Source organism: Chrysemys picta, chromosome 8 (assembly GCF_011386835.1).
Source record: "Chrysemys picta bellii isolate R12L10 chromosome 8, ASM1138683v2, whole genome shotgun sequence".
In the NCBI taxonomy this organism is placed as follows: Eukaryota; Metazoa; Chordata; order Testudines; family Emydidae; genus Chrysemys; species Chrysemys picta.
The window spans coordinates 32,852,807-32,872,571 of record NC_088798.1 but is presented as its reverse complement, the minus strand read 5'-3'; the positions used below and the strand labels follow the sequence as shown (position 1 = coordinate 32,872,571).

Below are 19,765 nucleotides of genomic sequence, written 5' to 3'. Positions count from 1 at the left end.
GGCTGCCTTCTACTTTCACATTCTCAACGAGTTCCTCCCTATTTGTTAAAATCAAGTCTAGAACAGCTTCCCCCCTAGTAGCTTTTTCAACCTTCTGAAATAAAAAGTTGTCTCCAATGCAGTCCAAGAATTTGTTGGATAGTCTGTGCCCCGCTGTGTTATTTTCCCAACATATATCCGGATAGTTGATAGACATCGCATTAGAAAGGTAAGACTACTGATATTAAAATATGAGTTGTGTGCTTTTATTTGTAGAACAAAAAAAACGTTTATAATTAAGGGTTTTTTTATATGGTGCTTTTATCCAAATCGCTTTACAATAGTTAGCTAATGGTACAAACAACATTTGGAAAGATCATTAAGTGGTCCACTGAGACCCTCAGCAATTTTCAAGTGGTCCATGAAAAAAAAAAGTTTGAGAACCACTGCCTTAGGGGAACCCCTGTGGATGCTGGGTCATCTAGTAACTTCCTTTTATTATGGTATTGCCAATACTGCATCTAAAACACCTCCTTTCTCCTACTCCTCTGTAATGTTGAGGAACTGTGGTCCTTCCAAAATGACAATAGAAGCTCTCTATGGTCCCAAAACACTTATTTGTGTGACTGAAGTTATGCTTGGACTTCCATATATGTGCTATCACAGTTTTCTCTCAAGAATAGCCCTTACCCAGGATTAGGGTTTTTCCCCTCTTACACTTAATAGTATAATTTATCAGATAAAGTTGTTCATATTCATTCTAGCGTGATCTGATCCATTTTACTGGGGGCAGTCTTCTATAGCATTTCTTTTTTTGTGGGTGGAGGAGGGCCGGGACTAAGGAGTTCAGTAGGTTCCAAGTTCCTTGCCTGTTGAGGATTATGAGTGAGATGAGAGTCAACCTCTGAGAGACTATTCTGCTTGTGGCTGAACAGTTATTGTACATCAAAGCAACTGATACTTTTTCTTGTCAATTCTTTCCTGGTTGGTGAAGTATTAACTGCTTCCAGTTAAGACATTTCTTCATCAGGATGAGGAAAGAAGAAATTATACCATCCCTGGAAAATAATTATCCCTCTTGAATAATAAGTACAGTATTTGCAAATTATGGGCCAAATCTTGAAACGATATGGAAACCTCCAACTTCTTTGATATTAAGGGTAGTTGTAGGTGAATAAGAACTGTCCATAGTTGATCCTGTGCATTCTCTTATTAAACTTCTTTATTTGAAAGTTATTTTTATTACTGGTAATACATGACTTGTAATATATCAGAAATAAAACTAAATATTTGCAGATTTTAAACAGACATCCTCCTTTTGGAAACCAAATAAAAGAATCTGTGCTACACCTGCCAAAATATGAACTTGACATTGAACAGGTAACTTCTTCCATTTGCTTTACTTGGATAATGCTTTTTATGATTGTTTTGCTTTAGAATTCTGCTAACATAGTAAAAATAAAATATTTCAATAAAATATTACAATATTAAATGTGTACGTCCCCCATCAGGAAAACGAAACCAGTCATGCCCCCCTTCAACCTTGCCATGTGTTGTTAAAGGCCTGCCCATTTAATTTATACATATTCTGTGTTCCTAAGAGTGTTCTTTGTGACCTCTGTATGGGCACACTCCACATTTTAGGAAATATTGTCATAAGAAATGTTCCTGAAACATAAGTTCATTCAAAGACTTCTTAAGTCAGTTGTCTACATTCTACACAAAATATCTGATCTCTTTCTTTTCTTGTTTCTTCTGTTTGTCAGCAATCTTTTTATGTTAAAAGATGTGAAAGGAGACAGTTCACCTATTGATCTAGCTCTTTTGAATATGTAAATCTGACAGCTCTCTTCCATCTTAAATATCAAACATGAGGCAAAAAGAGGTCAATAAGAATTTTTTTCTGTTTTTAGATGTCAGATTCAGGAACATACAGAAACAATAGCTGATTAGAATCAAATAATTGATACCATGCATATCAAAGGAGGCATGAGCTAATGCTTTGGTTGGGAGACAGGAAATCCTGAGTTCTGATACTTACTCCCTCTCTGACATTGGGCAAGTCACTTAACCAGTCTGCCTCATCATTCTTATCTGCAAAATGTGGATAACAACACTTAATTGCCTCATAGCGTTGTTAAGACAATTAGTTACAGTTTGTACTTCGAAGATAAAAAACTTGATATAAGTTTAAAGTGTTATGACTATTACTATAATAATGATCAATTCAGTTTTAGTCTGTCATTTTGTAGATTAGCAGAAGTCCTTGAATAATGTATTGGTAATTCTAAAATCCTTTTCAGAAGGAAAAGTTAACAATGATAAATGCTTCATCCCCAGACATATTTACATATGAATTAATAAGAGAAAAGGAGGATTTTCCTTGTCTTATTCTGTATTCTTTCCTGTGAAGCTAGTTCATGTTTATTTTGATACATATATTTGTGTCTGATACATTTTTGTTGATGCCAACAATGGAGGATCAGAATTTAATGTATTAACCTCTTTCAGCCAAGATTTATTGTGATTCTATTTTAATTTATGTAATCCAAATTGGACCCATAATAGCTGATATCATTAACTGAAAAAAAACACCAAGACCATCTCAAATCAGCATTTGAAATAGCATTATATTGTTTATGAAAAATATACATACATGTAAAATACACTTCGTTTTTACCATAAATTTCTCCAAAGCAATTATTTCCTATATCTTCCATAAGAATTCTTCAAAATTATGGGCACAGTTCATTTCTCTAGAATTTGGTGATCACGTTTCTGGCTTCCGTTAACCACTGATTAATCATTTAAATGGTATAATTAGTATCCAGCAATTAAACTTAATAAAGGGATACGGAAGCTCTGATTGTTAGATTACCAACCTGAGCCAGACTGAACTATGCAGTGTTGTAGCTGTCAGTCCCAGGATATTAGAGAGACAAGGTGGGTGAGGCAATATCTTTTACTGGACCAACTTCTGTTGGTGAGAGTGACAAACTTTCAAGCTGCTTCTTCTACCAGACCTGAAGAAGAACTCTATGTAAGCTTGAAAGCCTGTCTCACTTACCAACAGAAGTAGGTCCAATAAAAAATATTACCTCATGCCCCTTGTCTCCCACATAGAACTGGCAGTTGTGTCTGTAAGTCATTATAATAGGAAGGTTCTTTAGGGGTTTGTGAGAAAGAAGTTGATGGTCTCAGTCTAGTTTGTAGTGAAAAAAGTCCACTCTCAAAATTGCCATGATTAGCACTCATCGTTGCAGTCTTAACATTAGAAAAAGAATGGAGACCGAACTATCTTCACTCACCTAAAGTAGTCTCCTTCTAGATCAGACAAATAGACATTGGAATGGGGGAACAGGGCAGTGTTGAGAAAGCTTGCCTCGCTGCTGTCTGTAATGAACTTGTTATGTGGGTGAATAGAATAATAGTTGATTCACTCGCATCACCAGTCTGACATATTTTGAAAACATTAGGATTACAGTAACTCCTCACTTAAAGTCATCCCAGTTAACGTTTTTACGTTGCTGATCAATTAGAGAACATGCTCATTTAAAGTTGCGCAATGCTCCCTTATAATGTCGTTTGGCAGCCGCCTGCTTTGTCCACTGCTCGCAGGAAGAGCAGCCCATTTCAGCTAGCTGGTGGGGGCTTTGAACCAAGGTCAGGGCCGGCCTTAGCAAGAGCGGGGCCCGATTCCTGGGGGCGGGGCTTGCCGCTAGCAAGACCCGCCCCCAGGAATCGGGCCCCACTTGGGCTGGGGTAGCGGGGTTTGGGTCTGGGCCGGAGTCGCTCGGCCCAGGCCCGAGCCAGAGCTGCCGGGGCCCGAGGGGCTCGGGCCGGGGCCACTTGGGCCAGGGCCCGAGCCAGGCCAGGGGTGCTCGGCCGGGGCCGGAGCCGTGGGGCCCGAGCCGGGCCGGGGGTGCTCGGCCGGCACCGCTCGGCTGGGGCCGGGGCCGGCGCCCCGGGGCCTGAGCCAGAGCCGCCAGGGCCGGGGCCTGAGGTGTTGGGGCCGGGCCGGCGCCCCGGGGCCCAAGCCGGCGGTGCTCGGCTGGGGCCAGAGCCGTGGGGCCGTGCTGGGGGTGCTCGGCCAGAACTGGGGCCGCTGCCCCGTGGCCCGAGTCGGGCCAGAGCCAGAGCCGCTCGGCCGGGGCTCGGCTGGCGCCCCGGGGCCCGAGCCGGGCCGGAGCCAGAGCCGCTCGGCCGGGGCCGGACTGGGCCCCGCCGCGCCTCCTAGGAGCCCTCCTCATGCCCCCCCACCCCTTACCTGTTGCTGCCACCGCCTGCCCCTTTTCAGACTTCCCGCGAACATCTGATTCGCGGGAAGCAGGGGCAGGGGAGGAACAGGGGGCGGAGCATTCAGGGGAGGGAAGGAGTGGACAGCTGCGGGGCCCTCTTAGGCGCGGGGCCCAATTCAGCTGAATCGGCTTAAAGCCGGCCCTGACCAGGGTGTACCGGCAGCTCCCCATTGCCCTAAGTTCCCTGTGCGGCAGCCACCCAGCAGGCTATCAATTGCCAGTAGAGCTGTCCCTCCCCCGACTGCCATGTGCTGCTCCTGCCCTCTGCCTTGGAACTGCTTCCCGGAGCCTCCTGCTTGCTCTGTTTGTGCGGGGTTGGGGAGGGAGGCGGGGGGCTAATGTCAGGGTGTCCCCCTCCCCCCTGCTCCTGCACCTCGCTTACCCCTTCTCCATAGTGCAGGGGGGAGGGGACACGACAGGGCTCAGGACGGAGGGAGCTTGCTCGCAGCATGGGCTGTCTCAACTTGCTGATCTACTTAAAAAGGCAGTGTACTTACAGTGGGGTCAGCGTACTTAAAGGGGCAATGCCCATCTCTCTCTCTCTCACACACGGTGTGTGTCTCTGTCTCTGTCTGCCATGCTGCACCACCTCAACCAAGCTTCACAATCATCATCGCTGTGTACCAGTATTAAATTGTTTGTTTAAAACTTATACTCTGTGTATGTGTGTGTGTGTATGTGTGTGTGTATATATATATATATATATATATATATATATATATATATATATATATATATATATATATATATATAATTTTGTCTGGTGAAAATTTTTTTCTTGGAACCTAACCCCCCTATTTACATTCATTCTTATGGGGAAATTGGATTCACTTAACATCATTTCGCTTAAAGTTGCATGTTTCAGGAACATAACTACAACGTTAAGCGAGGAGTTACTGTACTTAATAAAGTTCTAGTAAAATAGGTATTTTACAAATAACACATTTCTAGAAAGCACCTGGTTAAAGACTAAAACACATCTTGAAATGCTAGTATAAACAGGGCATGAATCATTATTTCTGGTGTTTGAACTCCAGCAATGGATACATGATGAGCATTCATATCTTTCTTTGGATTTACTAGTAAACAGATTGTTCCACTGGAAGTCACTGGTGTGCATCCCTTATAGAATCAGGTTTCTATTTTCCTTGGCAGTGAACAGAAGGGGTTTTTCTATGCTGTGACATTCATCTTAGAAGTGCAGAGTATCTTTGAACAGTCATTCAAACTTAGAATCTCAGCAATGAACTCATGATGATAGCCCTTTCTGGTGTATGAACAAAACAAATGTGTGTTCTGTTGAAATTGCACCTGTCCAAATTGAGCCTTTGTTTGTGCGTGGTGTACAAATTCATGAAAAGGCGTGGGGCTTACTCTGAAGTGTTTTTACTGGTTATATCATTTTATGTATGATTTATTTTCCTAGCTTACAAAATACAGCGATACAGTGGCTGAAATCTTAGTGACCATCATATTAACAAACTTTGAACAGCTTCAGATTAAGAGAACTGCACCAGACTTTCACTATGTAACCTTGATCATAGGAGATGCTGATAATCAAGTGGTTTTTAAACAGAAAATTATGTAAGTGTGATCAGTCATGTTATTTACATCTTTAGGAATGCCATTTTGTATTATTTCCATGAAGAGTCAAATAATATGTAGCTGGTGTAACATTTTTTTATATTAATGAGACTAACCAAATCTCTATTATTTTAGTGGAAGTCCTGCTGCAAATGGATTCCCTAGGCCTGATCCTCTGTTGCTTTGTGCACTGTGTAAAATGGGCATAAAGTGCTTCCTGATTTCGTAGCATTTTACACTTGCTTTGCACTGGTGTAAATGGCTAAACAAACGCAGTGCAATAGTCATGCCATTCTAAATATCTGTGTAATTATGTTATCAATTTTATTGATTATATTGAAGCCAAAAGCATCCAGTTTTAATATAAATATACAAAATTTACATTACTTAATGCTAATAGAAAGGAAGCTTTTGAATTGTTACTCATGAAAATTAGGTACTGAATTATTTACATAGGCAGCACTTGCCTACCTTCCCTACACTGGTTTTTTTCACCTGGTGAAGGAATTAGACACTCTCTCCAGTTGGATGAGCTGTACTTGAAGGGAATGGGAAACAAAGAGTAAAATAAATCTTCTCCAACTAGATGACCTGAACTTGGGTCCTGATCAAGTCCTCACAAAGAGGAAGGCTTGCTCTTTGCACCTTGCATCTTCAGGACCCTGGCTATCTTAGGGCTGCAGGCTGTGTGGGCACATTCTATTGAGAATGTTTTTAAGAGACCCTTCATCAGTTAGATCCCTTGAATCAAAACTGCTCTATGGTCTTTTACTAGATTTCCATACTGCTAGCATCACAAATAACGTGACTTCTTTTAATAAAATGTTTACCACTATCTTACTGTCCATTGTGTATACTTAATATCATTATATTATTATATGTTGCAGGGATTCTGTCTTGCTGAAAAATGGAAATTGGACCAAAAAAATTGAAGTGAAAAGAGCTCTTAAATCTGACGAACTTAGCATAAATTTAATTAGCTCTGAATATGGTAGGTTTATTGATATGAATATACTTTTAAAGATGTTGAATAAATAGGGAAACCAGTTTCCTTTATACCAAGCCAAAAATTTAATAAAAATGAATTAATTTTAAAATAATATTCTATTCATTGTTTTATTGTATGGCATACTACACTAAAAGCATTAATAATGAGATTTTTCTAATGTAACTGTTTCATCTAAATGTCATATACATTACCAGTCATCTCTCCTTGCTCCCTAGGATTTAACCCGAGCCCTTCTTCCCAAAACTCTTTAGAAGATGACTCCAAAACACTTCACCCCATCCATCCCCAAAGTTTTCCAATCTCCTCTCCATCAGTTCTGAGCCACTTACCAATTCATCATATCAGATTTGCCTGATTTAACATTGATTCTCTTAATGGCAAATCCCTCCTAGTCTTTTAACCTTGTGTAGATTGTTCTGTTGTCCAAAGCTGTAAATATTAATAGCATTTAACATCAAAAGTACTATCAGCACTTAGTTGTACTTCTTGTGTAGCTGCAAATAGTGCTACTAATGTTCCCTAACAGCAGCTTGCAATGCAATGCTAAGGAGGTGAAAATTGTTTAAAATTGGATCAGAAATGCCCAAGACACAGTTCCACTTCCTAAAACAAATACATATACACATGTTAAAGTGAACAGTGTATACTGTACAGATTAGCTAAATGATTCTTGTAGGAACCATAACTTTAAATTTCCAGATTTTTTGTTTGTTTGTTTAAATCTCAATCACAACATTAAATGCAAAATACTATATTACTATAATGGTAAATTATGAAAACATACTGTATAACACTGTTCATTATAAAATTGGAAGTACAGTAAATGGTAATTGAAAAATATTTTTTTATATTTACATAAACATTTTTGTGGATCATTTCTAAAAGTTGGGGTGGATATTCAGCAAAACTATTCAGCCTTTTACTTAGGACCAAAAAGGTTTGGAAATGAAGTGGTTTTACAAAGAAAATTAGAAGCTGAGTCTTCACCTATGTATCATGCCTCTTCAATAAGATCAGCAGCAGCGAGAAAGGATACAGGTAATTAATAATACTCTAAAGAATAGAGTCCCACATCCTGCACCTCTTGAGGTCAATGGAAGTTTGGTCAGTTACTTCAATATGAGTAGGACTGGGCCCCATATTTGGTCATCTTTCCTCACTTTTGAGTAAAATGTTGTATGAAAACACACTAGAATATATTAAGGAATGTAGTATACAATGGCTTTGAATCTGGTATAGACAATTAGGACTATTTCCATCGAGTCCCAACAAGGGCATAGAGTGTTGCTCCATTGGCTCAACAGGTAGTGCATTACATTTCCATAGGGAACTGAATTTGGGAGAGAAGTTGGACATCTAGTACCTCATGCTTTCAGAGTTTTAGAGTGGTGTTGAGGTGATGCTTACAGCTTTTAGTGGGGACAATTATTGCTTTGCTATGAAAACAGTCTTAGCAACCCAAAGGGGAAGTCTCTCTGGCAAACATGTAGCAGCTGACTTTTTTGACCCAAAAGTTATTTGGAGGTGAACAAAAATCTAATGCCATGGATTACTTTGTTCCTTTTTCTCCCTGAGAAACCCTCAACAAAATCAGTGAAATAGAAAAAGTCAGCATTTCTTCTTCTTATATTACCTCAGGAGGTGCCTGTAACCGAGAGATCACCTACATGAAACTTGGGAACAGAGAATGCAGCCATCACTGTAAAAATAAAGATGTATGTGGACATGACTGCTGTGAGTTTCATGAAAACTCATTATTTCTAACATCTAAATTCAAAGGATCTAATTCCCTCATTTACACAAGTGTAAATTAGGATTTTGTTGATATCTATGGTGACATTGGTGTAAAAAGAGTACAAAGCAAGAGAATCATGCTTTAAAATGTCAATATAATGCAATCTAAAAAGTAAAAATTATTAATAAATAACTGCAGTAGAATTATTCTGTAGTGAATATAATGAAGAGTAATATTTTACAGAATTCGATAGCAATGTCAAGCTTCTCATATTTTTGTATGAAAACAAATGCATCAAAATTTGTCTTTTATAAAACATCAAAGATGAAATCTTAGCCCTGTTGAAGTCAAAATTCCCATTGACTCAAATGGGGCCTGTATTTTACCCCTAAAATTTAATCTGAAGAATCTTCAATTCCTTTTCTTAGGTAAAGTTGGAGTTTCACAGAAATATGAGTTAAAGAGAGATTCAAAGTTTTCTTCATACCTAGCTGATTTAAGGAACAGAAACTCAATTTCATCAGTTCCCCCAGTAAAACAATTAAAGGTTCGTTTTAACATACACACTCCTGAAAAAAAAATTATTTAATCATGTTTATTGAATATATAAGTATTGGTAGATTGAAGGTATTTTATTAAACACATATAGACACATAGGATCAAATGTATCCCATTGCTGTGAAATATGGAAATAGCGAAGGAGCACAAAAAGGATGGGAAAGGCCCAGTAATCTTGGAAAGGTATAGCTGCTAAGTGGTATGATTCCCATGAGCCTGTGGAAGCCTTTCTCTGCAAACACTGCCTGATTTGTACTCTGCAGGTTTAGGAAAGTATAGTGGACTGAGTAGCAGGCATAGCTGGAAGCCACCACTCTATGTGAAGACCTAGGGAAATACTACCTGAAATTATAAGTAAAAATTAATACTGGTGTCCTGAGAGAATTACGCTGCCAGAGGAGGTTTTAAGAGTAACATTCTTTTTAGATTCTTAGACTCCACAGAGTTTCAAGGCTAAGCACTTTGCCCCCTGGATGTGCCTGCAAACCCCTCTTCCATATGGGGAGAATGTGGCATCTGAGTTTTTGCAATGCTTATTTCCCCCTCCCTGCAGGTTTTTCTGCAGTGGAGGATGATTTGACCCAGAGATAACAGAGAAAGAAATGTGGTTAACAGTCTGGACTTGCTGAGATACTTGCATTACTCCAAGATCTCACTGGCTAAATTGAATAATGTGCGTAATAAAACTTTAAAAAAAATCTATTCCATCAAATAGCTGTACATTTCGTGCATTAATTCTATAAAATATGAATAATAACTTTCTTCCTATAATGCCTTCCCTATTCTTTGGAAAGTGCAAGTGGTGTGATCCAGACTATTAAAATACAATAATACACTAATCATCTGTAATCTTTTTTTAGATGCAGATACAGTTAAATAAATCTCAAAATGTGGATCTGAAACAATTTGTTTTTACACCGAAATCTTTGTTGCCAGCATTGCCAAGGTACTATATTATTGCTATAAATATAATAGAATTTAAAACCTGCTCAGTTAAAATTCTCTCATTGGCATAAGCAGTGAAGACGTGTTTTCTGAAGCAAATTATTTTTAAAATGCAACTTTCTTGTGACTCTGTTTTACTGATTTGTATGAAGGTCTGACTATGTACAGTCTTCTGCCTCAGCTTCACGAGAACACTGGAATAATGTTAATATCCTTGGTAGACCTCAGAACCAACTGCAATCAGAGAGTTATGAAAAGAGTAGTAAGTTATTACTAATGTATGAGATTTTCTATGATTTTTTTCATTGTTTTGAATTAAATGTTTCTTGCAAAATTAAACCTGTTGAAATCACTACAGCAACCACCATAGTGCTGCAGGGAACTGCATATTTAGGGCAATACAATACGCTCTGTCAAGGCAAGGAACTTGCTTTGACATTGGCTTTTCTTCTAAAATCAATTAAAGTTGCAAGCAGAGCTCTCAGCCAATAAATGTCCCTTAAAGGAAAACTGTAGTGGTTAGTTCTAATACTTTAGGGCCTAATTCTGTAAATACGTATTACTGAGTTTGATGCTTATGACTGTGCTTATTCCCATTGATGCCAATTGTAATGCATCAGATAGTTTATCTCTATCTCCTTCTGCTTTCCACACACCTTTCCCATCATCAGTGGAGTATCTGAGTGAAAAGTGAGCATTATGCTTTGTATTGTTTGCTGGGTTGGGCCCTTAAAACAGCTAAATTAACATTTAGTAAAACCTCTCACTCTATCTATATTAAAAACTGAAGTTTTATTTTAATACCTTTCAAGGTTCTAATTTCTCCATAAATGTGAGTATATCTCAATAATCAATGAAACTTTACTGCTGCTTCCCATCACTGTTGATGAAGGTCCCAATCCTACCACATAAGCTATTTTCACATACATACACTGCATATTACATGCTTTCCATTTCTAGCACATGCCGATTTACAGTATACAATTGTGTTCTATTTCCAGTGTTCAAAAGATAGCAGTATTTTCTACTTATTTTGCTAACATGAATCTATCTCCAGAAGTGTACTGCCACCACATCTGCTCATGCTCATTTCTGCTACTCATGCAGTGAGAGGAAATGGTAACCCTTCCATTCTGCATAGTACTCTCAAATAATGTTTTAGTTCAGCTATCTTAACATATTTTAGTTAAATGCTTTTAAAATTAATTATTTAAAATGTGTTTGTCTGCTGTGATTAGTTCTTGGGGAGTTGAATTTATAGGAGAGGGAGACAGTGAGTAAGACTAAATAGAGTGAATAAAGAGCAAATGAATGAGGGAAGGTAAAGGGACTGGGCTCATCAGTGTTAAACTTGCACTCCACCAGACCATAATTCTCACACGGGAAAAAAAATTAAATCAGAGGTGACTTGAAATATTCTTTATAAGGGTCACTTGCTGGAATTTGGAGTGAAGATGACTTTTCTTAAAATAATGTTGAGAAAAAGTGTGTAGCTAACATAGTTTGCTTTTTTTTATAGGTTGAACAAATAGTCTTAAGCATGCAATCCAGAGTTTTACATCCCTATTATAATTGCATTACAGATTTCTCTTGGGAACATTCTGTGACTGTAAGTGAGGAGAGCCATCAGACGATGACGTCAAAGAAAAATCTTAAAGAATCTTTAATGCATAATTTTACTAATGCAGATAAAAGCAGCTCTTGGTTTTCAGAGGCTTTGAATGTGAACTTTGAATTGGGAGATGAAGTTTGGGATGATTTTGATGATGACAAATTAATACATGCTAGCAGCTTTTTCACTGGTGTGGAGAGTAGAGAAGATTTAGGTAAAATTATTTTGGTGTAACCTATTGTTTATAATTGTCACTGTATGTACCAAATGGACAGTGCACCAGATAATCTTCTTCAAATTAACTCTTCACCCCCTTTTTGTTAAAAGTAATTAATTATGGTCTAAAGTAAAATTTAACTTCAAATCTGTGGGTAACTTAATTGACCGTCTAGAATTGTAGTTTAAAGACAGATTTTTCATTAAAGATTACTGCAGCCTAAATATCAAAGATGGTTTTCTACTGAACCTTCATTCACAGTCTCTGAAGTTGGGTATTTGTTAAAATGATGAGCAGGTAAATAGTTAATGTTTTCACTTCAATTGTCACCAATTTGGTACAATTAATTGTAGGTCTTACCAACAAATTATAGACTCAGCACCTGCTAGCCCTCTGAATTATCATAGATGTCAGAGGTTTTAAGATCAACAGATTTTGCCTTTTTCCAGCAGGCAAGTTCTACTGTCTAAATGCTGTGAAATTACTTTACAACTGCCAAACATTTCTCCCTTCCTGTGGCCTGAATTACAGACACCGTATCCACCCCTTTCCCATACATTATATCCTAATCAGGTTAATGGACCTGATTCCATGTGTATTATTCCCTATTCAGAATCACAGTCTGAAGCAGGTTCTTTCTGATTGAGTCCATAACCAATCTCTCTCACAAAGATAGGTGACTGGAAGAGCCTCCACAGTATTAGCTTAGAATACAGATTGGGAGAATGGAAAGTTTCCTTTCTCCCCTGTGTCTCCATGTAAATATTCACATTTTAGGCCCATTTCTAGAAGGTGCAGAGCACCTTCAAATCTCATTGAAGTAAATGGAATTTGCAGAATTGGGCTTACTCACCAGGGCCTGGGTAGGATAGCTTTATCAAGATGCATGCTTCAAGTTGGAAGAATGGTTCCTGAGAATTAAGAATTGTTTTGGCCTTCCTGCTTTCTATGTTTCAATAAGTGGTATGGTTTTGAAGACAAAATAAACCTTTGTTAAATTGCATATTGAATTATGCATTCATTGTTCTCACAAGTGAATGTAACCATAAATGACCTTGCAATGTATTTCCTTCTGTTCTTCTGCAGCTATATACATGCTTAAAATCAATAGAAAAGCTATCTAAGGGAACAAGTGTATTAAAAGTCTCCAAATTATCATGAAAGTCAAATGATAGATCAATTCAGAATTATTGTGATAATTTTGTAAATATGTGAATTTGTTGGTTTTTTATTTATGCTGCAGTGTTGATAAATGTAAACTTTAAAATTAATCGTCTTAACAGCATCAGAACAAGTAACAAATGTTAAGTTAAAGTCTTAGAATAGGCTGCATCTACACTGCAAAATGTGACCCTTAATTCACCCCTGGTGGTAGCAATGGCAGGAACTGTAGCATCGATAGGGCTCAAGCAGACTAAGTTGTTTTCACCACCATTTTGTCTATCCCCACTCTGAGCAGAGTTGAACAATACAATGGTAAAAACACCTGTCTAAATTAGTTTCTTCTTTGAATGGTGGTCCCTATGTGTATTCCACATGTGGGCACACAGGCGCGTCATGCACCTGAGACTAGAGATTTCTAGCAAATAATGTCTGTTGGACCACACTTGTGCAGTGGTTCTCATGTTCCATACCGAAGGTATAAGGGGTGATTTGAACTGACACCTCTCCAGTTCCTTCTTACTGCAGCATGGCCTGAGTCAGAATCCTCTGTCTCCAAAGAGTATTGTGTACCTATCTATAAACATCTTGTACATAGTTCTAGTATTTTACCATTTTAGTAGTTTCCCCCACCTCAGGGACCTTTCCCATTTTTCCCTTTGGGAGAAGGACTGTGGCCAGAGTTCCAAGGTTTAAGAACTGTCTCTCCTATACCTGCTCCTTCTCAATCAGTGATGAACACTAATGCTGCCTTTACTGCCTTGGGGAGGCTTATATCTCTGCCAAGTGCAGCAACAGCTGCTGTTTCCCTCCCTGAAACTGAGATGGCCGAGAACTTTGACTGAGGAAGTATCTTGTGGAGAAGGCCATGAGACCCCCATCAGATCCAGGCTGGGGAGAATTCCCTGTACATCGGCTTCAGGCTGTGAGCAGTGCCCCTTTGAGGACAAGCTCTGGAATAGAGGCCAGAGTTGTTAAGCCCAACTTCCGAAGGAATCATTAGCTTAGGCCTTTCATGAGAGTAAGGGGCACTCTCATAGACATAAGAACATATCCCCTTCTAAATCTGCTCTTAAAAGAAAGGATCCCTTTCTGTCTCTGTTCAAGTTATGAGAGTCCTAAAAACTTAGGTCCACCTAAATCTTCTGGCCACAAGGGTAAGGTGCGAAGGAGAAAGGATCCGTCGGTTCTGGCTCTGGCTCCAACTCATAAGCTGAAAGATCAGCACCAACTGAAATTTCCAAGTTGGACTCCTCTTTGATGATACTGATTGACTCCCATCAGGGTCCACTGATGACCGTGCCCATAGTCACACTAGATCCATCGGTTCTGACTACCATAATGCTTTGCACTCAGGGACAGACTGAAACTTAACTCTGTGAGGATGAGATAAGGCAAAAATATCCTCCAACCTCCTCCTCTTCTTCAAGTGCTTACTCATGTCCATTTCATATTAGGTGTGTGTGCTCGCCACATGCACTGGTGCCGGAAGTTTTTCCCTCAGTAGTATCTGTAGGGGACCAGCTCTGGCGCCCTCTGGCTCCCCCCACCCTCAGTTCCTTCTTGCCGCCAGTGACGGTGCTGGAACGTCTGTGCTCATTCAGTGTTTCTTATGAAAGTTTTCCTATAAAATAGTTGTATGTAGTTAATAGTTCCCTTAGTGTTGGCTCTAATTTAGCCAGACCCAGACGGGACTCATGTCCCGGTCCCCATGCTTTAAGCCTGTGATCGTTGTAAGCAGCCTATGCCCATCAGCGAACCGCACAGTAGTTGTTTAAGGTGTCTGGGCGAAGGGTACATAAGTGAAAAGTATCACATCGGTAAATCCTTTAAACCCCAGACAAAAAAGGAGAGAGACATCCGTCTCCGGGCACTCCTGATGGAGTCAGTGCTAATGCCGACACTGGACCAGAAATCTGACTTGGCCCTGAGCACCGCAGCGTCGGTGCTGAGTGCCCTGCCAGCACTGTCTACAAGCTGGCACCGATCCCCCTTCCTGGTTCTGGCCAAGAAGCCAAAGAGGACCACAAGGGGAAGATCTCCCACTTCCCATAAGGCAGTGTTTCCCAAACGTGGGACGCCGCTTGTTTAGGGAAAGCCCCTGGCGGGCCGGGCCGGTTTGTTTACCTGCCCGCGTCCACAGGTCCGGCCAATCGCGGCTCCCAGTGGCTGCGGTTCACTGCTCCAGATCAATGGGAGCTGTTGGAAGCAGCAGCCAGTATGTCCCTCGGCCCGTGCCACTTCCAGCAGCTCCCATTGGCCAGGAGCGGCGAACCACGGCCAGTGGGAGCCGCAATCGGCTGCACCTACGGACACAGCAGGTACACAAACCGGCCCAGCCCGCCAGGGGCTTTCCCTAAACAAGCCGCGTCCCAAGTTTGGGAAGCACTGCCATAAGAGAAAGGAGAGGGCCGGAGGAGAGCTAAGACCTGTGCTGGGCGGCTCAGCACCTCCGTCAGGGAGTCGGGTCCCAGCTCAAGTTGAGCAGTCTAGCCCATCCCGTAACATGCCTGCCACGCCAGACAGTGACAAGAGCCTCTGTCAACTGGAGGTCCCGTTGACACCCGACGCCCTGCAGGCAGTGCAGTAGATCCTGATGCTACCAGTGCCACCCACACCGGCTCTGGCAGTACCCCAGTGCAGGGGTAAACGCGCCTTGGGATCTCCCTGTGTGTCACTTCCTCAGCAGCACCGCTCCCCATCAGAAGTTGGGAGGCCAGCTCAGCGAAGCCCTCTTCAGGCTCCGGACCCTGGGCACCAACAGCAGGATTCGAGGCACAACTCGCCGGTAACCTGGCGCATACCTACAGAGGCACACGCCCCCCCGGCAAGAGCATCAAGACTGGCCCTTCATGTCTCCAATGCCTCGGCACTGATCATGTGACTGATAGTTTGAGCAGAGCCACCAGTCATTCACCCGCTGACACTTGTTGCCAAGACACGGATCCCCACGGTGAGGGAGATCCAACAACTGGCCCATTCCAGCTCCCGAGCCTGGTCTAGATCCCGGTACCAGTCGAGCAGCATGAGGCGTAGATCGACGGATTACCAACAATGATCAGCCAAATGCTGCCAGTCCCCAAGATCCTGCGTGAGGAACTCGTCTCGATTGGACAGGTCTATGTCTAGGCATAGCAGCTGGCACTACACAGAGAAGGGCCAACAGTCTGCTCGATCATGGTCACCTGACAGCAACCAGTCTGCTTCTGGCTCTGGGCACTGAGCAGGAGTCCTTGACATTGGGACAAGCCCTGGCACCGGCGGTACCATCTACGTCATCGGCACCGCAACCAACCCCGTGGCTCCAAGGCCAGTGGCCAGCGGCCTGGTAACCCTGGAACCCTTGGGAGTTTACCCAGCCTTCGCAGGCCATCCGGTCAATGTCGGGAGCCTCGGATAGGCCATTTGGCTTCAGCATCCCACCCTTCCCGGAGGTGGAGGCCCCAGAAGAGAAGACCTCCCCTCCAGGCCCATGAGGACCCAGGGGAACAGCCAGAGGGACCACCAGAAGATATGACAGCTCCTATGGCACTGGCTTCTTCCTCATCGTTTCCAGGCAAAGCTATTACGGGTCCTCCTCACCCAGTTCCACAAGATAATGCTAAAGCTCATCAAGAACTATTGAAGAGGGTCGCCTCCAACCTGGGCTCCACAAAGAGGAGCTAGAGGAGCCAGCGGACACCCTGTTCAGCGTCCTTTGCTCTACGGCATCTGCTAGGGTGGCTTTGCCCCTATATGAAGAGGTATCGAAAATTACTAATGTCCTATGGCAAACCCCCTCCTTCCTGCCCCCATTTCAAAATACTTCGTGCCAGCTAAAGGTCACGAGTACCTGTACACTCACCTGGTCCCAAACTCACTCGTAGTTGAGGCTGTTAATCAGAGGGAGAGACAGGGTCAAACCAGTGCTACGCCCAAGAATAAAAACTTGAAGAGACTGGATCTGTTTGGGCGAAAAATTTATTTGTCTTCCAGCCTTCAATTGAGAGTGGCCAATCACCAAGCCCTCCTTGATGGCTACAATTATAACATGTGGCGGGCCATGGCCAAGTTTGAGGTTTCACTTCCCGAATGGTCCAGGAAGGAATTCCGGGCAATCCTCGAGGAGGGCACAGCTGCAGCCAGAGCGGCCCTTCAGGCAGTTTCAGATGCAGCAGACTCGGTGGCTTGCACCATGGCCTCAGCCATCTCCAAGCGGCGGGCATCCTGGCTGCTCCTCTCTGGCTTGTTGACTGAAGCTCAGCAATCGATGCAGGACCTCCACTTTGACAACCAGGCCCTGTTTGCAGAGCAGACAGACAGTAAGCTGCATGGACTAAAGGACTCCTGCACTACCCTGAAAACTCTAGGGCTGTACGTCCCCAGTCCAGCCTGTAAGCGGTTCAAACCACAGCAATCTCAGTGCCAAGGGAGCCAACCCCGGCAAGCGCCACCCCAGCCACCCACCTCCACTCTCTGCCCAATCAGGCTCAACCCGCAATAAGCAGGGTGGCAAGTGAGCATTTTGAGGGTGCGCCCGAGGGCAACCTACCAGACTATACCCCAGATCCATCTTTCCCACTTTTCTCCAACAGCCTTTCTTTTTCTTCTCTGCATGGACCACTATAACTTCAGACTGCTAGGTCCTCAATACAGTGGCATAGGGTTATATGCTCCAGTTTCTTTCTACCCCTCCTTCCCACCACCCCTTCCCCATCCCTCTTCAGGGACCCCTCTCATGAGAGAGTCTCCTCGCGCCGGAGGTAGAAGGGTTGCTGCAGTTGGGGGAGATGGAGGAAGTTCCTCACGAGTACAGGAACAAGGGGTTCTGTTCCTGGTACTTTTTAATCCCAAAAGCCCAGGGCAGTCTACGGCCCATCCTGGACCTGCGCAACCTCTACAAATACCTAAAGCAATTGAAGTTCTGCATGGTCTCACTGGCCTCCATCATCCCCTCCCTGGATCTTGGAGACTGGTATGCCGCCCTCAATTTGAAGGACACATATTTCCACGTAGCGATCTTTCAAGGTCACAGACGCTTCCTACGATTTGCGGTGGGACCCGATCACTATCAGTTTGTGGTCCTCCCATTCGGCCTACTGACAGCACCGAGGGTGTTTACCAAATGTATGTCGGTGGTAGCCGCTTACCTCAGGCGTCGGGATATCCAGATCTACCCATACCTCGATAACTGGCTCATCAAAGGCCACTCCAGTTCCCAAGTCCAAAGGGATGTTGAGGTGCTGCAGGCCACCTGCTGATCCCTGGGACTGCTCGTAACTGACAAAAAGTCGACATTAGTTCCGGTGCAGAGAATAGAGTTCATCAAAGTGGTGCTCGACTCCACATGTGCCAGGGCATTTCTGCTGCAGGAGAAGTTCCAAGCGTTGGAGGACCTCATTGCGGGAGTCTATGCGTTCCCCCTGACCATGGCTAGGGTTTGCCTTTGCCTGCTGGGCCACATGGCAGCATGTACTTATGTCGGTCACCATGCCAGGCTATGAATGCGCCCTTTACATCTGTGGCTGGTGACGGGTCTATTCCCAGTTCAGAGATCACCTGGAAAAGGTCGTTACCATCCCACTGACGATACTTACCTCGCTGCAATGGTGGACCAGCCCCAGGGCAGTCCTGGAGGGAGTTCAATTTGAGAGCCCTTGTCACTCGATGGAGTTGATATCGGACACCTGGGACCTCGGCTGGGGAGCACATCTCGATGACCTTCAGACCCAGGGCATGTGGTCCCCAGAAGAGATGATGTTGTAGATAGACGTCAAAGAGCTCAGAGTGGTCCGCTTGGCATGAGGAGTCTTCTTACCGCACCTGATGGGCAAAGCGGTGAGAGTGATGGACAACACAGCCTTGATGTTCTACATCAACAGGCAAGGGGGAGCATGCTTGTCGGCTCTGTGCCAAGAGTCATTCCATAAGTGGCATTTCTGCATCAGCTACAAGATCCACTTGGAAGCTTGTCATCTTCCCAGCATCAGAAACATACTGGCAGATCACCTCAGCAGGTTCTTCTCCTCTCATCATGAGTGGTCACTCCACCTGGAGGTAGCCTGCATGATCTTCCAGAGGTGGGGATCTCCCCAAGTGGACCTGTTCGCCACCAGACAAAACAGAAAATGTCATCGTTGTTCTCTGCAGGGTCTGGGCAAGGACTCTCTCTCTGATGCCTTCCTCCTGTCGTGGTCTGGGAGCCTGATGTATGAGTTCCTGCTAAGTCTGCTCATCAGCAGGGCCCTGGCAAAGATCAAGAGAGACAAGGCACAAGTTATCGTGATCGCCCTGGCATGGCCGTGCCAGCACTGGTTTGGCCCCTGCCCAACCAAGTGGACCTGCTGTCTCAGGACCATGGGCGTCTCATACATCCCAATCTCGCCCCCCTCCACCTCTCGGTGTAGAGGCTGCGTGGCTGAACCCGGAGGAGAGGACCTGCTCTCTTGAGGTCCAACAGGTCCTCCTGGGAAGTATGAAGCCTTCCACTAGAGGGACTTAACCTCGTCCCCTTGGCCAGGTTTCCCACTGGGCGTCCGAGCACGGTATCTCTCCGTTGCGCTCATCCGTACAGTCTATCCTAGACTGCCTTCTCCATCTGAAGAACCAGGGTCGGGCACACTCTTCAATCAGGGACCCTCTCGCGGCCATCTCCGCCTTTCACCCTTCGATCCAAGATCAGATGGTG

The 19,765-nt window shown here is 43.3% G+C and overlaps 1 protein-coding gene across 1 annotated transcript in view; it reads left to right on the top strand.

Moving 5' to 3' along the window:
- HFM1 (helicase for meiosis 1) overlaps window positions 1-12,939 on the top strand; it is a 98,793-nt gene extending 85,854 nt beyond the window's left edge. The window contains exons 27-35 of the mRNA XM_065554242.1: window positions 1,276-1,359; window positions 5,704-5,861; window positions 6,749-6,852; window positions 7,756-7,908; window positions 8,527-8,604; window positions 9,034-9,152; window positions 10,024-10,109; window positions 10,261-10,370; window positions 11,692-12,939. Coding sequence (XP_065410314.1) covers window positions 1,276-1,359; window positions 5,704-5,861; window positions 6,749-6,852; window positions 7,756-7,908; window positions 8,527-8,604; window positions 9,034-9,152; window positions 10,024-10,109; window positions 10,261-10,370; window positions 11,692-11,954 — 1,155 coding nt within the window. The 3' untranslated portion in view covers window positions 11,955-12,939. The remainder of the gene's footprint in view (window positions 1-1,275; window positions 1,360-5,703; window positions 5,862-6,748; window positions 6,853-7,755; window positions 7,909-8,526; window positions 8,605-9,033; window positions 9,153-10,023; window positions 10,110-10,260; window positions 10,371-11,691) is intronic.
- Window positions 12,940-19,765: the final 6,826 nt, after the last annotated feature.